The sequence below is a fragment of the Euprymna scolopes genome, chromosome 10, assembly GCF_053919585.1.
Source record: "Euprymna scolopes isolate OS-2025 chromosome 10, ASM5391958v1, whole genome shotgun sequence".
Classification (NCBI taxonomy): domain Eukaryota; kingdom Metazoa; phylum Mollusca; class Cephalopoda; order Sepiida; family Sepiolidae; genus Euprymna; species Euprymna scolopes.
The window spans coordinates 101,692,133-101,711,738 of NC_136491.1; the positions used below are offsets into that span (position 1 = coordinate 101,692,133).

The window sequence follows — 19,606 nt, forward strand, 5'->3', positions numbered from 1 at the left end:
TAGCGTCGATATCTTCCGGCAGTTTATAGTAAGCAGCTGAAAAAGTTGCCTGAAAGTAAATTCAAAACGCTGATAAGTTTAATTATATCAAAGAAATACTTTTAGTTTTAGTTTTTTTCAAGAAAAATATTTTAATTTCTTTTGTAACAAATGTTAAAAAAAAAAAATAAGTTGCTTTTTTTAAAAAACGAAAACATGGTAATAACTATAAACGAAAATCAAATGTTTTTTTCTTTTCATGGAAAGTATCCAAGAATATATATATATATATATATATATATATATATATATATATATATGAGGATCAGCATATATTCCATCCTTCCATACTTTTATTGTCATCGAAATCACCCATTTTTCAATCAAATCGATTGATTGCCTGCTCTAGTTAGTGATCCCCATCCCCCCGGTGTACTGGGAGGAAGCTTCACATGCTTCTCCGTAATGACTTAGTCTACAATACATTTTAGTTTATATTGCACTGTAGAGAACCTTCTCTAGATTTTATAAAATAATTATTTTATATATAATGGCTTGATTTAAAGTTTAAAATGCAAAAGTCAAGTTTCATGGTTCAATTGTGCTCTAAACAGAAACATTCATTTCGAACGTGCCTCTGTCTTATCAAAGAGCCTACTGTTGATTTTATAAAATTATCTTTAAATAATGGCTATAATTAAAGTTAAACGAAAATAAAGTATTATGGTTCTATTATATTCAAAGTAATATATATATATATATATATATATATATATAATTATTTTTAATACCGACAGATGCTAGTATTCATCCTTCTGGAATCATTAGTGCAGGAAGTTATAATTTCAGCTGGTCGTGGGATTCAAACCCCACAACGAAGCTATCTCTGTCTTCATTAGGAACAAACCACAAAACCACCGTCAACCACAACGATATTCCAGTGAAATGAAACACTAATAACGGCATAAACATTATACAAGAACAATCTACAGTAATCAAGCGACTAAAGTGTTACAAGAGAAATAACTGTGATCGTCTGATTGAAACCAATATTTTTTTCAAGAATATCAGAAAAGTGATTTTAGGGTTAGGTGGATGGCCATATTCTACATTCTGTATTTGTGTATCTCCATAAAAATTTGTAATTGTTGCTTTCTTACAGAAACTTTTGCAGTTTTTGCTCTTATTTCTGTCTATGAATTTTCTTTTCCTGACGGGAAACTTAATAATTTCCCACAGCTTGCTGAAGTTCATCTTCGATTTTAAAACAAAATTTTCTTTTTGTTGCAATGAATCAATTCCATTGAAACTTGTTGTCAGTTGGCAGCTGATTAGCTAATTATCTCGGCCTTTTCCGGCTGCTAACCATAAACTGCTGGAAGATGCTAATGCAATCTTAGATCATGTTCTGGATCAGTGTCAATATTTTAATGTTTATTATTTCAGCAATGACACATGCCAGTGGAGTCCTCGCATGCGATGGGTCCAGCTGTGCGATGGAATAGCCGAGTTCATAAAACATGTAATTTCTGCAAACACGACAGCTACAGCGACTCGTAAGTAATATTGGCAAATTCAATTAATAATAAAGACGTTAAACAAAGGGACGCATATGGGAAGCATATAGTCTTTTCACACACACATACTTGCATGTCTCCATTGCTAGTGAGCGATCAAAAAAAAATTTGAAAAAATTTCTATTTATTGTTGTATAGTCTAGTGGCTGTTAAACTCAAGCAAATAACTCATGTATGGAAACACGGTTTTAAAGGTTTTATTCGAGAGAGAAGTATGTTCACAAGGGGAAAGACCAAGATTAACTCCTTATGAAAAAAATGCTACAATTTATTTTTTCTTGCTTAATTTTCTTACTTAGCTTAAAAAATGGGTGACGAATGGACAACGAAATATTCACTTAGATCGCTACACTTTGTTTCAAACATGTGACGCAATTTCCATCTAACAGTTCAACATCTGCTTCTAGCGTGTTTTGTCTAGAGAGCTGACTTCTGAACGCTATTGTCTAACTCGCAGGGTGCACTGGGTCCATCTCTATTCTTTGCCAGGCTGTCCTGACATGTACTTAATAAAACATTCGAAAGTCACACTAGTTAACATAATCAGAAAAAACACACTTTTGCCAATGTTAAAACAATTATATTTATGCCAGTAACATAAAAATCTTGAATTCTGGTGGCGATTAAGTTGCTGAAGGCGTTTTTGATATTGTTTAGGTTTTTGAAGCATTTCTTATGCAGAAAGTTGTTGAGATGCTTGAAAAAGTGATAGTCGGTGGATAAGAGGTCTGGAGAGTATGGCAGATGAGGCAGAGTTTCATAGCCCAATTTGTTCAACTTCTGCAGGGTTGGTTTAGCAACGTGCGGTCAGGCATTTCCGTGGAAGAGGATTGGGCCTTTTCTGTTGTTGAGTGTTGTTGTCAAAATTTCTGATGCATTACAACCATTTGTTGACAGTACTTCGCCACCATAATAATTTCACCTGCATCAAAAAACTGTAATTGATGACACCAGTTACAGACTACCAAACACTCAGCATCATCTTCTTTTGGTGCAAGTCTGGCTTCGGGAAGTGTGCTTCATCAGTGTCTAACCACTGAGCTGAGAATCGTCGGCTGTTGTAAAGAAGCCAGTTTTCATTTCAAGTCACAACCTGATCGAGAAACGGGTCGTTCTTGTTGCATAAAAGAAGGGAAGATGACACTTCATAACAGCATTTCTTTTGGTTGTCGTTCAATTCGTGAAGCAGCCATTTATCAAGATTCTTTGTCTTTCCAATCTCTCTCAAGTCGTTGGAAATCATTGTATACGTTATATCTAATTCAGAAGCAAGTTTTTGAACATCCCCAACTAAATGTATGTATATCCTTATTAAATAAATGGTTCATTCTATATTTTCCAATATATAGTATCTGTAAATTCATTTTCCACTCCTATTGTTTCCTATATATATATATATATATATATATATATATATATATATATATATATATATATATATATCTATAATATAAAGCTGAACGTCTGTGTGTGTGTGTATGGTCACGAATAGGCTCCTATATGGTTGACTATTATAGAAAACTGATCCCATATAATGATAGAAGATGTATCGAGACACAGGAATGGGTATGTTTGATCTGGCATAGTGATGATTCATTAAAATTGTGGGGTCTGCGTACGCACCTGGTCCACAAAGTATGGAAATAAAAAATTTAAAATAAAAAAAAAACGTTTACAAGTGTTTTTGATATAGATGTACATAGTAATACTTTGATAAGTATGTTTTACCTTAAATAGGGATGGTATAATAAAATTGTGGGGTCTGCGTTCGCGCCTGGCCTCCATAGAATGGAAATAGGCACAAACTTTAATAAAGACTTTTCATATCTATCTGCGTAAGTATACTTTGATAATTATGTTTCAGTTTGAAGAAGTATGGTATAATAAAATTATGGGGTGTTCGTTCGCGCCTGACCTCCATAGAATGGAAATATGTCACAAAGTTTTACAAGGTTTTTTAATATAGATCCACAGAATATTGTGATAAGTGTTTCAGTGTGAACAGGTATGGTATAATAAATTATGGGGTTTATCTATTTTATTTTTAATTTAATCATATTTTGCTTTGGCTTTGATACCCCCAAATTCGAAGCTATCTCTTTTCCTTTTCATAACCTATCATACTTTCATAAATCAGAGTCCATTTTCTGTAGGCTGTTTTTGAACCCAGTGAATGTCGGGTACATTTGCTAGTATATATGTGTGTGTGTGTGTGTGTGTGTGTGTGTGTGTGTGTGAGTGAGTGAGAGAGAGAGAGAGAGAGAGAGAGAGAGAGAGAGAGAGAGAGAGTGATATCATGAATAGGCTACATACTCAACATACTCACTGGATCTTAACCTCCCAGATTTTAATCTGTGGAAATTATCTGAAAGATAATGTCTATTAATCTCCCTGACTATTCTTGACTTGAAGAAGGCCACTAGAACCGCTTTTAGCAAATTTTTTTTTTTTTTTTCATTCTATTGTGTTTTAACATAAATTTGGTTTTACTTTCCAGATCTAATTCGAATGGCGTACATCGATGAGATGTCCTTCTTGTTATATGAATGTCACAGTGAAAGTGAAGGGATGTGTGAGGACGGCCATCTTGTATTTAGAATCTATAGTCGGGTGCAAAACATGAGCAGCAAAATTTCCAAGGAGCTTGAAGATTTTCTGCCTTTCTTTTGCCTCAACATTTCTAGACTACAAACAGAAACTAATTTTCCAATCGCAGGTAAGTTCCTCTGGATATGGTCGTTATGAATCATACTCCTCCAAAATAAATTGTTGCAATTTGTTTTATATGGTTTTTTGTTTATTTCTCATTACACTATATATTTCCCACTTATTAAAAATCTCTCTTTTTTTTTTTTTTTTCTTTAATTTTACAGACAACTCGACTATTATGGAAACAGATTTTCCTCAACTATCCGAATGCGCGGTGGAAAACATTACTCATGCTGATGATTTTAATCAAACAAAGGTGAGTGAAATAGATTGCTTGTACCTTGGATCCGAAGTGCGGACTGTATTCGTGTAATAGAGCTACCGATGCTGGCTTAGCAGCAGCCACCATATGCAAATGTTCAAGCCAGCTGCACTATATGACAGTAGAGATAAAAAGGACGCGTGTTCAGAAAAGCAGCTATTCGAGATGTTTGAGACTTGTTCGAGACACAAGAGAGAAGTAATAGACATGTTACACACGTGACCCAAGAGCAATCCGGGAAAGACATGTCCTAAACATGGTCAAACAAAGACAGAGTACCACATGTTCGAGACAGCAAAATCTTGTTAAGCATATTGAAGTGTGAGAAGACTTTTGAACAAGAGATAATGCATTATTGTGGAAGTACATGTAAATAAATGTCTGTTATTTTAATTGAAAAAAGAAAAAGGTGAGTCGAATTCTTTGCTTGTCTTTGTTTCCTTGCGGCTGTCTACATACAACATGTAGGTCCTGAGTGTTGATATGTAAGGACTACATTATTTTAAACTTACTGGTGGGGGTGGGTAACTTCAGCATAGAGCCCAGAAAGATCATGCCTTTCTTGTCTGGTATGCATGAAATCTTCCTTGTTGATCACAGCTATATGTAAAAAATTTTTTATTTACTCTTTTTCACCCTAAACAAGGTATACTACCCCTTAGAATATAAGGAGCTACTATTTGTGATCGTGTCTGTGGAGAGTTGAGCAGTAAGATGTGTGTTCACATTACATTTAAATTTCTACAGGTTAGTACGATCAAGAAAGCAGAAAACAGGGAGGGAATTCTAAAGTCGAACAGTCCAGTAGAAAAAAACTATTAGAGTAGAAGGTTTTCTGACATCTAGAGACCTCAACAGATGGCAAGATTTAAGGTTTTTATTGACAATACTGAAAACAGCAAGGCTCAACAATTGCAGGTGAAGTCGGAGAAAATTTCATCCAGAAGACACAAAAAATATTGTAGAAGCTAACAGAAGCTCGGGCTAATGATGACTCTTTCTGGATTCTCACCAGAGCTCTGTTAGCTGGGTTGCAGCCCTAATATCACTTTTTGCCAAACCTGTCTGTCATTGGTAACCCTGCCTGGAACCGGAACACCAGACAGTATAACTTTGCCCCTATGATGTCGCCACTATCCTTACCTAGATGAGGAAAGGTTCAACTTTAGGGAGGCACTGCTGTTTGTTTTTTGTTTGTTTGTTTATAGAACATCATTCATGATGATGATTAATTTTGTTGGCATTCGTTTTCTCCATATCATTCTATTAAGAATTCTTTCTAGAAAGATATAAAGTACTTATGGGGGGGGGAGGCTACGTGAAAGTTGCCAATGTTCCTAAGTGAAAGTATTTCTGTGGAACAAACTGGATTCGAACTTGGCACACCCAGGTCATCAGCCTGCATCATTAATCATTGAGCCACCTGCTGCTGGATAAAACTGTATTTATATACCTTACTTAGTACTGTTTAATAAATACCTGTCTGACATGGGCGGCTCTGCCAACAACCAGAGTTCCAGATGGTATAATCTGACACTACTATATTGCCACCGTTTCTACCATGATAAGAAATGGTTGGAGTTCTTTTTTAAGAGGGTTAGCTACTGTTGAGCAAATCAGACTTTTGCACAGAGCCCATGAAGATTGCATCTCAGAATTTTCTGCTCTGTCTGAAGTCCTCCTTCTTGGTTATAGTTGTTTAGGTACTAATGCATATTGCGAACCGGATTATGGTAAATGTCTGATAATGCTGGGCCAGAAACTTAAACAAACTGTCGAAATATACCAGGTGCTTGTCAAGTTGATAAGTCAATCAGAATGCAACAACAAATACGATTAGCCTCTAAGAAACTGAACAGACGGCTTTTAATCAATTTGAAGTTATTTATTTGGCAATTAATCTAGCTATGCTGGACAAAGTAGTACAGATACCGGGGCAAATTGCAAAGTACTGTCAGCAGAACAGATTAATAGCATCTGATGAACCGCCCCCTTAAGTAAGACACTTTATCAAATCTCCAATACTAACGATTACTATGATACTATCCCATTTGATTACTGTACACACAATAACCCTTATCCCCGAGTGGCTTCCGGGCCTTGATAAGTGGTGACCTATATGTAAAAAAAAAAAAAAAAATATGAAATAAGGTTCAGGACATGGCCACAAAACAAACAAAAAAAAAAAATCTGAAGAAGAAAATGTGGAGTGGGCTTGGAACTTATCATTACCGATTAGAGAAAGTAACCCCAAATCCTGATCCTAACCATCACCAGCAAAAATTTCGTTTTTTATCATGCAAGAAAAAATGTTTCTACTTATTTATACACACACAGAAAAAAACAATATTTATTCATAAAATTTACTGGAGGTTTTTTTATATGTTATTTTTTTTGCATTTTTTTTTATTATAATTTGTTTCTGAAAATTCTTGTTATTTTCTGTTTCCTCACGTTTTTAAGATTTGCTTGGTGGCGATTGGCCTAGTCTGGCAGTTTACGTCAGGTGCCGGGCAAACCCAAGTAGACATTTATAGAAATCCGGTTTGAATTAGGCACTAGTATCGCTGTTTATTATATCTACATCCAGGGAAAAATAGCTCAGTGATTGCATACGAAGCCAGAGAAGGTTTGGCCCAAAACACACAAACAACTAGTGTTTGCGCATGAACATAAGCAATATTGCAATTATTTTCTTTTTTTTTAATGAAAATCTCTTGAGAAAAGGCATCAAGCAACTTGATATAAGGAACTAAAAAAATAAATACTACTCCAAGATCAAAAACCAACCAAGTGTGAGATGGATAGATTCCTACCCAGAAAACAGCAATTCTTCTTTGTCAGGAACATCACTCATACAAGAGGACAAAATAAGGAAAGTAAAAGTTACGAAGTTGCTGAAAGTAAATCTAAGGTCCCCTTTATACTCTTCTTTCTGAAACATCCTTGCTGGCGAGATACAGAGGTAGAGATGATCAGAGAGTGACAGATACCGTTTTTTACCAGAGCTCCGTTAGCCAAGTTGCCTTGACACTTTAAAGTTGTTCATAGTTAGGAAAAATTAAATTTATGGGGAAGGGGGAAGTTGTTATACTTTTTGCTAGTTTAGTGATTCTCTCCCCTCCATATCGTTCATGATGCTGTCGGTACTAGATTGGGAAGGTCACAATGACCTCCATGAAACATAACAAGAATCCAAAATAAAAAAAAGAAAAGTGATTTTTTTTTTTTTACCACTTCCATAACATTATTATGTCTTTATTTAGAATTGGTTTCACTGTTTTTTTTTTTGTTTTTTTTTTTCAATTTTATTTTATTTACTTTCAAACAGATCCTTGGCTACTGGCACGAAATTGCACGCTCTGGCCTTGAGAAAAACACTTTCCAAAATGTGTCATCCATCCCTGACTCTGCGGTGGTCTATTTTGCTGAAAATGAGCAAGGGCATCTTACTTTTAATTATTTCGCTGCTCTGTAAGTACAAATAGCATTTGGTCTGAAATATATTCTTCACAAAAATTTTCTAATTTAAGGAGGGGGGGGAAGTTAAAAATGAGGTGGCCTCTAATTCTGAACCTATGATGAAATTCTATTAAAAAATCATTAGGTAGATTACTTACCAAAAATAAAATTGAGTTTTTTTCTCGCTCTGGCATTAATAGTAAAAGCCTACTCTTTCTATTTAAAAATTATTAAAATGAATTTCTTAATATACTTAGTCATGGATATGGGAGCGACTTCATGAAATTTACATATTCCTTTGAGAAACGAGCATTTATTTAATTATTCACCTTTTATAGTTTCTTATTAGATGGCTGGTTTCATTTAACTATTATGCTTATTTTTTATGCATAGTCTCTATATGGTGCATAATTGCATAGAATTTAGGATGGAAATTTTCTAGCACACTGACATGTTTTTATCTCTCTCTCTCTCTCTCTCTCTCTCTCTCTCTCTCTCTCTCTATATATATATATATATATATATATATATATATATATATATATATATATAGTAATTTATAAAATATATATGGCGATTAAGCTACACTGAATATTCCATGTTTCATCCACTCTAGGATTCTTCAGGCTGATGAAACACAGAATATTCAGTGTAGCTTAATCACCATATATATTTTATAAATTACTAACTAGCTCTACCTACATATTGACCACTTTTGAAGTAAATACTTAAAGTTTACGCATAAATTTATACTTTTGTATATTAATTTTATGTGAGTAAATGAAGTAGTTATATATATATAGGTTTAAATAAAATACTAGGCGGAAGTTTCTCGAGAGCTCTTTCGGCTATCATCTCGTCAGGAGTAAATCGATAGCAATCTAAATAATATTGCAACGAAAATAAAGAGTTCTATTTATTTTCGTTACAATATTATTTAGATTGCTATCGATTTATTCCTGACGAGATGATAGCCGAAAGAGCTCTCTAGAAACTTCCGCCTAGTATTTTATTTAAAACTATATACAAATTCTGTACCTCTAAACATTTATTTAGTTATATATATATATATATATATATATATATATATATATATATATATATATATATATATATATATATAAATGACATTATCAATGTATGAAAAACGTTTCTACCAAACATCTCTTTGAATATTTGGTCTACAGACTTGAAACCTGATATATAGGGTATTTGGACATCAAAAATAATTTCGATTTGATTTATAGCCAGAAATATAGAAGCTACTGAGGGGGTCAAAATTGAAATTAAAAAAAAGCAGCTGGTCTTGGCAGGAGTAAATCAATTAACTTCTTAGATACATAGATATACATATAGATTTTTAGCTTGAAGTCACATAATTTTTAGCCATTTTTTATCTGTCTGGTGGTAGTTTACAGTGAAGGCTGAAGCCCTAAATAATAACTAAGACTGGTGCACTGAATGTTTTTATTTTGATTCCAGCTGATGGCACTCAAGTCATCTTTTTTTTCTTCAATTTTTGAAATCATTATGATATATATTGGAGACAATCTAAAAATTAATAGAGAATTTACTCTATATTAATAAATACGAAATCTGCATGAATTAAAATATATTTAAGCATATTTTATGACTGGGGAGCAGCGGGTGACCTCCTACACGTGCACACACACACACACACACACACACACACACACACACACACACACACACACACACACACATGCACATTCGCACATGCACACACACGCACTAGTTTAATGTTCATTTTGCATGCTGTCATGCATTAGACGACTTTTAGAAATTAACTTCTAACCTATCTCTGGCCAGGTCTTTATTTATCACTCTTTCTCTCAAGTAGATTCTTATCCCTTTCTCTCATGGTTTCCTAGACCTTCCCCTATGAAATGGACCTGTCTGTCTTATATATATATATATATATATATATATATATATATATATATATATATATATATATAAGAAAAAGAAAATTAAAACTGTAAATTGAACTTTACAGTCAAAATTTATTGTTCGACTGAATACTCCAAAAATTTACAAAGTCCTTATCCACAGAGTTTCAAAGAATGCTATTCTTATTATTCTTCTAATCAGAGGACATAAAGAAATCAGCAAATTATATTTGTAGCAATGCTAGAATTTGCTAGTTAAGGCATTAAGTGAAACCGCAATTTATTGTAGTTATAAATTGCCAAAAAAAAAAAATGAAAAAATATTGGATATGTAAAAAACTAATATAAAAACAAACCGCGCATAATATTTCAGCTTGAATGGAACTCCTCTAGAGTCTGCAAAATAGTTCTTTAGATAGAATGTATTCCAAAATAAGTCCAGCGTGACGATGCATATAATCTGAGTGGAAAGTTTTCAAAAATCCGATTGGAAAGTTTACAAAACAATATATATATATATATAATAAGAGTATATATATATATATATATATATATATATATATATATATATATATATATATATATATATACTCTTATTAGTATTGGCCACAATATATAACCATTTCTGTTAGTTAATGCAACTTTTTCAGTTAGTTAACTCGATTTTTTTCTTATTTCAGGGGAGACAAATGTGTCTCTAATATTTTTGATGGCAAAACTCGTCCACGTTGTGAACAACACTTTGATGGCAACTACATTTCCAGATTCCGTGGTAAATCTTGGGGTAAATAGAAAGATCCATATTTTTGCAAATACATGAAAACATGTACTAATTCGTATGATTGTTTGCAGTAGTTGTAGTAATAGTATCAGTAGTGCTACCTTCTAAAGATTCCTAGAGCCAGATCTCGGTAGGTACTGCCAAACGATTGTGAAGAACAGAGCACACAATCCCGTTACGTCAGACTTGTGTTAACTATAAGACGTATGGAGTAGCAAAAGCGACTTAATGATTTTTTTAAAACCTTTGTTTATCTTCTTCAAACTGAATTAATAATTAATCTTTGTTAGGTTTTAAGATTTACATAGTTTAATGATTAATAATATTATAAATATTTGTATATTACATGTGAAATACGGTTTTACTAAATATGTACGACTGTTCATTTGGTTAATTGTCGGTTTCCATACTTTATTTGGTAAAAAGAGACAAACTAGATATGGTAGTGATCTACAAAAAGTTTAATTTTTGTGCAATATTATTTTTCAATCGATTTTAATCTGGCAATAAAATAGCTGGCAAGAGTCGTGTTTATATTATAACTTAATGTTTAAAAAAATTTAAACACTATTAATTAAAAATCTATGTTGTAACGGAACTTTGTGAAATAATTGAATTTTAATTGTTTTAATCTTTTAAAAAGCAATTAATTTTTAGGAAGTTTCTTTTCCTTACCAATTCAACTGATTATAGTATATATTAATTAGAAAAATCGCTATTTAAAAAAACAAACATAATACTATTAAATTTATATCAATTTTTTAATTGCAACTTCAAGGTAAGTTTTTGTTCAATACCAACTTTTAAAAAATAAATATTATTTACTTATTTGAACTCTCATGAATTAATTTGAATTTCGTGCACAGTGTCTTTTTATACATTTTGGGGTGACTCCAGTGAAGCCACCAGAAAAAGATTTAAGAAATGTGTTTTTCTTCGAGCATTGATTGGACAGAAAGTGGTATGCTTTGTCTTATGTCCACACGAAAAGACTAAGTCTTACTTTTTATTTCCACAGAATTTGCGTGGTTGGCTACGGCAAATGTGTGTGTAACTGAAATGTTATTTATTTTAATGTACGACAAAAGTGTAACTGGAATGTTATTTATTTATTTTAATGTCTCCAGCGTATCGCTACACTATGAACTTATAATAAAGTTACATCGTGTTACATATAGGGGTTTAATTCTGTGGTAAATTTTGGAAGTGCCTACGACTTGAGTTTAAAATTGGTGATTAAACAATTGTTGTCAAATATTACTATCAACAGGATCAAAAATCAAAGGTAATATTTTTGAAAAATTAGACTAGAAAAGGGTTTTTATAGAGTTTGAATATATGTAGGCTGAAATTGTCTGTATTTAGAATTATTTATACAAGAAACAGTCACCGACAGAGAAAACAAACGACTAGGATGAAACATTATATAATTTTTATAAAAGGTGTTTGGGTGGGAGATGGTATTTTTACTATTGCAAACTGTTTCTCTTTCTCTGCTAAAGTTGCTCGAATAATGGTTGGATCTTTTTTGCATTCCAGAAAGTACTTGACTCCGGATGCAGTCCTCAACCTATTACTAGAGTTAGATAAGTCCAAACATGGAATATTGCTGTCACAATTGGAGAAGTGCCACACAGAGCACTCTTTCATTGTATGGATAAGTTTTAAGCTTCTGCATCGTCCTCTGTGTATCACCTTTCACACCCAATTAGTTTTACTCCCAGCTAGCGTTTACATCACAGTAATAGGAGTAGTAGTAATCGTTATCGTAATAGCGGTAGCAGTAGTAGTAGTAGTAGTAGTAGTACTTGTAGTAGTAGTAATTTTAGCAATGATAACAAAATCTTATTAAAATTAAACATCGTCTATAAATATAAATAAATTAACATTAACTAGTTGTACCTTAACGGTAGAGTTTTTACTTACAATTTTTTTTTTTTTTTTTTAACTATGCTGTACGAGGATCAATTGTATACACTTAATTGAACACAAGTTGTTATTTTTTACCAGAAAGGGGGTATTTCATAACTTAACAATCTCAATTCATGATTAAACTCAACAGCATCAATTCCATAGTCTTTGACAGTGTATCCATTATGCCAATCATTCCCTCCTCCAATCTGGCATGTGAATTTTTTTTGTTATAGTTATCTTATTGATTTTTGATTTAAGCTTTCTTCAAGATTATTTATATGGATGATGACAGCAAGATTATGATGTATGCCTGCACCTACCTTTACCCTGATGGCCAGTGCGCCTTTCCCCTGTTACACGTGCTCGGTAAAGAACCCAAATACCCTGAACAAGAACTCAAGATCTTGATAGACAAAGGCTTAAAGAAATCCTGTATTCAAGCGGTTGAATGGACAATGCCTGAATACAAGAGTAAGTGTTGTATAACTTCTTATACTTTAAAACATCTCTCTTTTTCTTCCTATGCTGTCTATTGTGGCTTCAGATAGTGTATTTTGGTGATAGTAACGTCTTGGAAAAGTATTGAGAACAGCGTTAACAATTAATATATATGTAGTTCAATTGGCGAATGAAAAAAATGGATAAATATGAATGTCATGAATGGGTCACCAGTTAGCAAGTGCTAACTTAACAGAATTTTCTGAATGGAAGCTAGAAAACATGAAATAATGAACAAAATATATTTATATATCAACAATTTTACAGAGATGTAAAATATATTTTAGAAGTACAAAGTTTGCTGAGAAGGTTTAAAGAAATAAGTTTGCTTCAAAGTTTCATTGTGTGTGTGTGTGTGTGTGTGTGTGTGTGTGTGTGTTTACTTTCTGGGTGACTGAGTTGTCAGGCTTAATAGAATTTCAGTTTGTGGCACTTCAGTTGCTGTTTCTTGGATAGATGTTGTTGATGCTAAGAGGCGAGGCATAGTGCAAATGTGACACCCAAAAGAACTCTAATCTCAATGACCAAGTCACAGTTTTTTTAAAAGTCTGATATAAGTCTGATTAATTTAACACAGACTTGTTATGCTTTGGAGTTTGAAACGATATTCATTGCTTGAAATATATCGAGTTAACATGTTCCTGTGAAAACTCTAACCCTCTTTTGGATTTGAAGAGGATTCCAAACGCATCTGAAGAAGAAAATCCTTCCCCTTTTGGTGTTTGTTTGAATCGCATTTTGATGTAAAATCCGACGCCCGACTGTCGTTTTAGAGCAACTGACTTTATTAGTGACACCCTCTTCCAGAAGAAAGAAAGAAGTGAAAATAAAAGAAAAAGAAATAGTAAGCTGAATGAACAACAAAAGAAAAAGAATAACTTACATCAGCTCGGTATATTTTCTTGTTCATCTCTCACATTAATCTCTAATCTACCACACTACCTGTCTGCCTGTTTGTCTGTCTGTCTTCCTTTCTCCCTCTCATTACAATTTTGATTTTGCCACCAAGTTTCTGAACCCAAAAGTTTGATAGACAAAGTTCTTTATCTCTACAAATCTACTAACAGATCATCTACGGCATATTGTTGTCATATTTGGACTGATGAATCGCTATCCCATTTGAAGGTTCTTGATAAATTACAAAAACGTATCTGTAATTTGATTGGTCCCTACCCTTTCTTCTTCACTGTAACTCCTCTCTCACAGAAATAATGTTGCTAGTTTCAGTTTTTCCTATGAATACTATTATAGCATGTGTTCTTCAGAATCGTCTGATCTATTCCCTTCTTCCTTTGTTTCAGCTTGTTTGACTCGTTGGTTTAGTGATTTCCAATAATTCACAGTTTTAATACCTCATTTTTATACGGCTTCTTATTCAAGTAGCTGCTTTCAAAGGACTTCGGCGTGTGGAATTTTTAGGGATTAATATTTGGTGCTTTTAAGGCACTCCCTAATAAAATAATTTAACATAATTTTCCGAACAAACAACAAACCACTTCTTAAACTTAACAAGGAAAAGGTTTATTTAAAAAGGCATTAAACTCGGAGGAGGAAAAGAAGGAAGGAAGGAAGGAAGGTTCTGGACTTCACTGCTTACTAGGTAGTTACAACCGGTGGCTGTCGTCTGATACCTAGTAGGAGCAGAGAAGCGAAAGGTCTAGTCCCTTCGAAAGCTGTTGGAGTAAGAGAGAGTTTTTTCTTCTTAGGACCGGAAGCTGTCAGGTCCTTGGGGGTTAAAAATATTAATGCGCTACTCCTCTGATTGGCCAGTGTATGGCCACATCACTCAATCAGGAGGGAATATGTGCAAGAAGAAAGAGGTCTATTTGCGTCTGCTACAAATTCTCTTTCTGTTCATTGCTTTTCTTCTACCTATAGACCTGGTCTTTTCAAGACTAAGGTTAATAGGCATCTCTTTTTTTGTGATAATCATCTTTTGTTCTTGTTAGCTCCTTGCATTAAGTGGTTTCATACCTTGTCTTTAGCGATTTCCATAAAAAAAAAAAAAAACACTTAAAAATCTTGTACTGACGCAGTTGCATGAACAATGTCTGATTATAAAAGTGTTGTATTCTTTGTTTTTCTTTAAAATCACCCTCTCAACCTGACAAAAGGAGTCAATCAAAATTTCAATCTTTTTCAGAAAACTGCACGGATTTCTTTATAAGTGAGCAAAATGAACTCGTCCAGCAGCAATGGGAAACTTCTGACGATCATCCTACATCAAACGAGAGCCATAACTTTACCATTTTGCAACAACCTAACGAGAATGGCACAAAAATAAACCTCCCTTCAGGTGAAACAATTTGTCACTTTCCCATCCTGTTAATTGTTAATTAATGTAGATCATAAAATAATACAAAAAGTGCTCACCTTGATTAAAACAGCAACATTTTGTGTTCATTTGACGAATCTGTGTTTATTGAACTTTTAAATTTTTCCTTCAAATTTAAAATATTTAAACTAAAGAGTTAGAGGTAGATATTTTCGAATTCTAGAAGTAAATCAAAGTTTGTGAGACTTATTATTATTATATCTTCCAACTTTTCAACCTTGAGCCAAGATATACTTACAAAGCTTAAATTTGTCCCCATCAGTTCTAATATATCTTCTGTAAGACGAACATGAGAGAACCCCAGCAGAGCGTTCGATTACTACGAATAATAAAACAATAAGAGCGTAATATTTATTCATATATGTATACCAAATTTCATTAATTTGATGTAAAAATGTCAGCCTGTATTACTTTGATGTGCAAATACTAGACTTCATTAATTTGAAATTAAAAATGACAGATCTCATTAATTTAATCTAAAAAGTACCATATTTCATTGTTGCCAAATTTAATTAAGGCCAGATTTAATTAAGGCCAGATTTAATTAAGTTCATGTAAAAATACCAGAATTAATTTAATCGAAAAATACCAAACTTCATTAATTTGAAGTTAAAGTTGCCCAACTTTATAAATTTTATCTTAAAAATACCAAACTTCATTAATTTGATGTAAAAAAAAATGGCAGCTTTTATAAATTTAATGTAAAAATACCAAATTTCATTAATTTCAAATTAAAAATGCCAGCTTTGATATTTTTATTTTAAATTTATACGACTTCATTAATTTGATATAAAAATGACATGCTTCATTAATTTAGTCTTAAAAATTGCAAGCTTTCATTTAATTGACATAATAGATGTTAGATTTAATTTACCTATCAGATAATTGCATATTAACTTGATTGCCCTTTAATATGTGTTATCCTCCAAGTATACTAACTTGTTTGTAAGATTAAAAATAAAAGAAGTCTAATGACTGCATTATTTTTTATATTTTTTCAGATGCAGTCGAAGTTCCAAATAAATAACCAGGTAAAATCTGTAACTCAGCATCATTGTTATTACCTATCTACCTACAACTGTAAACTAGTATGTTAATTAAAATATATTTTAACGAATGTTTCGTTTATATTTACTTCCTTTACATATCGTCTTTACATATTCGCCTGTTATATAAAACCTTTCCAAGGCATTTGGTTTTGGTTTTACTTATGCCTGCTACCTTTGTACTTTAGGTCTTCTTGACAGCCCGACTGGAGGACCCAATCAAAATGCCTTTACTGCAGGGCTACTTTCTTGTTGATTTCAACTTACTCATCTTCAAATTCAATGTAAAACATTTCTTGACATTAATCGCCCCGTAAGCAATTAAACACACTTCATGTCATTGATCAGTGTTAGTACACCCATAGTGTTTCTCATCTTTCGATTGACAATCATTCTGACTTATTAATCATTATTCTCGAGTGGTTCTTGACCTTGATAATTAGTGACCTACGGATACAAAAACCATACATATTTTCTTTGAAAAAATAACAAAAAAAAAAAAAAAAGAAAGGAAAAATGTGCATGTGAGGGAAGAACTCAAATAGAACTTAAAAGATTTCCAGGCAACGCTGTTTGGGTGAAGATATTTTTTCGTGTACTAAGTCACAACTTGTCAAGGGCAAAAGGTCATTCGAGGATAAAGGTTAGGTGAACGGTAATCCAACATCATGAGGGTTGGTAATGATGGTTGAAACTGGGCAGAATTTGATTATTTAAGAGGACGTCTCAACAGGAATTTGTTAACATTGGACTTGAAAATGACCATCATGTTGCAATCAGCTGGGAAGCAGTCCTACGGATTTGTGTTCCAGAGACAGGTAGTTCTTGGAAAGAAACTTTGCTCATGGAAATTCCATTTAGTTTTAAGTACACAGAGGAAGAAAGTAAAATTATTTACAATAGTTGTACCTAAGCGAGTTTTTGTTGTGAATGTTTTACAAGATAGATCATAGATTAGAGCTCAGTCGAACACCTGTTATGAAAATAACAACAATGTAGAGAAAGGTTAGCAACCTTTCTTCTGTGAGAAAGATGCTGTATGGAAGAGAAGAGGACATTTCTCCACTAGATTTCAAAGTCGGTTTTGTACTCCATCAAATCCGTAAAGGATACCTTGAGTTAATGATGAATAAGAGTACAAAGGGCATAAATAGTGATGCTAATAAGTGTAAGAATTCAGTTAATTGTCATAATATATGTCAGATTTCATTGACTTACTGTAGATAATTCCTATCAGATAACTACATATTAGCTTACTTGATCTTTAATATACGTCATCTTGTTTAGCATGTTTGTAATATTAATTTGAAATTAAAAGATTCCCAGACAACGCCAGATCGGGATAGTTAGTAATGAATAAGACTGCAGAGAGCAAAAAATAGCAGAAAAGCTTGCTCGAGTCTACAGGAACCTCCATACACTGTCACTGTTTTTGGGGTGCAAGTTCATAATTCTCCCCTCCCCCATGAAAATGCAAAAATACTAAAAATAAAGAAAAATCTTTATTGCGTATGTACCCGTGACGGAAAGTGAATATCACGCAAATTAATCAAGTTTATTCATTCTTTTGTGGGCTGTTGTCCTCATCCTCACAGTTCTTGTTTCATCACGTTTTTGCCAACTCATTCTCTGGCCTGCTTCAGGTGACTAACTGTGACGTGATAGGAATACTGATTTTTTTAACTGTATCCCCAGTAATTACTACTTCTTTCCTATAGTTGTTCTTGTCTCACCACGTTTTTGACCAACTAATCCTCTGGCCTACTTGGGTAGGATTGAAACCGCTATCTTCAGACAATGCTCACCTGGAACCGTGGTGAAACAATAACTATGAGGATGAGAATAACAGTCTGCAAAAAAAATGAATACACAAATTATGAAGACTCTTCTCAAAGGATTCAAAAAACAAAAGTAATATATATATATATATATATATATATATATATATATATATATATATAATTAATCAAGTAGTTTTATTAAAAACAAACAAAAAAAAACCCTCAAATATTATGGTTAAACAGTGATCAATAATCTATCGATGCCATTTTGCAGGGTAAGGGAAATAATTTGAAATAATTCAAACTTTTGTTAGATTTTAAAAAGCCATTTTCAACAGAGAGTGAGGGAAAAACTTTGCTTAAAAAATCATTTATATAAAAATAAAACTACTTAATCAATTTACATGGTTTTTGGTGTATGATATTTTATTTCCACCATGTGGTTGTGGGCAAGTGTATAGGTAGCATTGAAGCTTTTCTCTGTCCAATCATGGACGTTGTCAGCCCACTCCTTCTTCTGCCTGCCCTGTCTTCTCTCCTGAACTATTCTTTGCAGAATGGTCTTTGCAAGTCCTTCTAAGCATGTTACGTGCCCATACCATCTGAGTTTCCTCTTTTTCACCTTGATCAGTAGATCTTCATAGTGACACACTTTTTGAGTGAAATTTCTGCGAACTTCATTGTTGTTGACATGGTTCTTGTACGAGATGGCAAAGAGTACATCATAAAAATTTGTCTTTATTTTTATTCTTTTTAGGGGTGGGGTGGTGTTATGGACCAGCACCCTGTTTTGAAATAAATTTCTCGTTTTTTATTTTTTTATCTTTTCAGTTCAACATGATTCCACTAAGAGTGACAGCGACAAAAGAAGCCAGCATCTTTGAAAACAGCTTATATTTCATGTTCCAAGGTCTAACTGGTTCTCTTCTAGATCAGTGACTACTCCAAGATATACTGTTTATGTTATGCTTAGGAATACAAATGAATTGTAAATCCCGATGGCCACAAAGAAATAAGAAGCAGCACCAACAAATCAATACACGAAACATTAAATTCACACATTAACTGACTGATAGAAACGGTGAAAAATATTGACAGAAATGCTAAATAAATTAGGTTTAGCAGTTAGTGTAAGCATGATCGGAATAGATAAATGTTTATCAAAGTCTGAAATGATATAAAATAGATTTCTGTGTGTCTTGATTCAGGGAAAACTTTTCATGGATATAACAAGACGCCCTGCATCTACAGTTGCTGATCCTGTGCAGTCCTAGGAGGTTCACCTTCCCAGGTTTTGCCTTCTCCCTTCAAGAAGGGGGTTAGTTTATTGCTAATCGCCTGGAACTCTCCTA

At 33.1% G+C, this 19,606-nt stretch overlaps 1 protein-coding gene across 2 annotated transcripts in view; it reads left to right on the forward strand.

The window, feature by feature from the left end:
• LOC145286182 (uncharacterized) overlaps nt 1-19,212 on the forward strand; it is an 82,879-nt gene extending 63,667 nt beyond the window's left edge. Inside the window, exons 12-20 of one of the 2 annotated variants that reach the window (XM_080134972.1) lie at nt 1,426-1,535; nt 4,054-4,272; nt 4,430-4,521; nt 7,859-8,001; nt 10,580-10,683; nt 12,853-13,065; nt 15,236-15,388; nt 16,429-16,458; nt 19,086-19,212. In XM_080134972.1, the coding sequence (XP_079991098.1) occupies nt 1,426-1,535; nt 4,054-4,272; nt 4,430-4,521; nt 7,859-8,001; nt 10,580-10,683; nt 12,853-13,065; nt 15,236-15,388; nt 16,429-16,454 (1,060 nt within the window). In that variant the 3' untranslated portion in view covers nt 16,455-16,458; nt 19,086-19,212. Of the gene's footprint in view, nt 1-1,425; nt 1,536-4,053; nt 4,273-4,429; nt 4,522-7,858; nt 8,002-10,579; nt 10,684-12,852; nt 13,066-15,235; nt 15,389-16,428; nt 16,553-19,085 lie in introns of those variants that run through there. The other variant, XM_080134971.1, reaches the window with a different exon arrangement.
• The last annotated feature ends 394 nt before the right edge of the window (nt 19,213-19,606 follow it).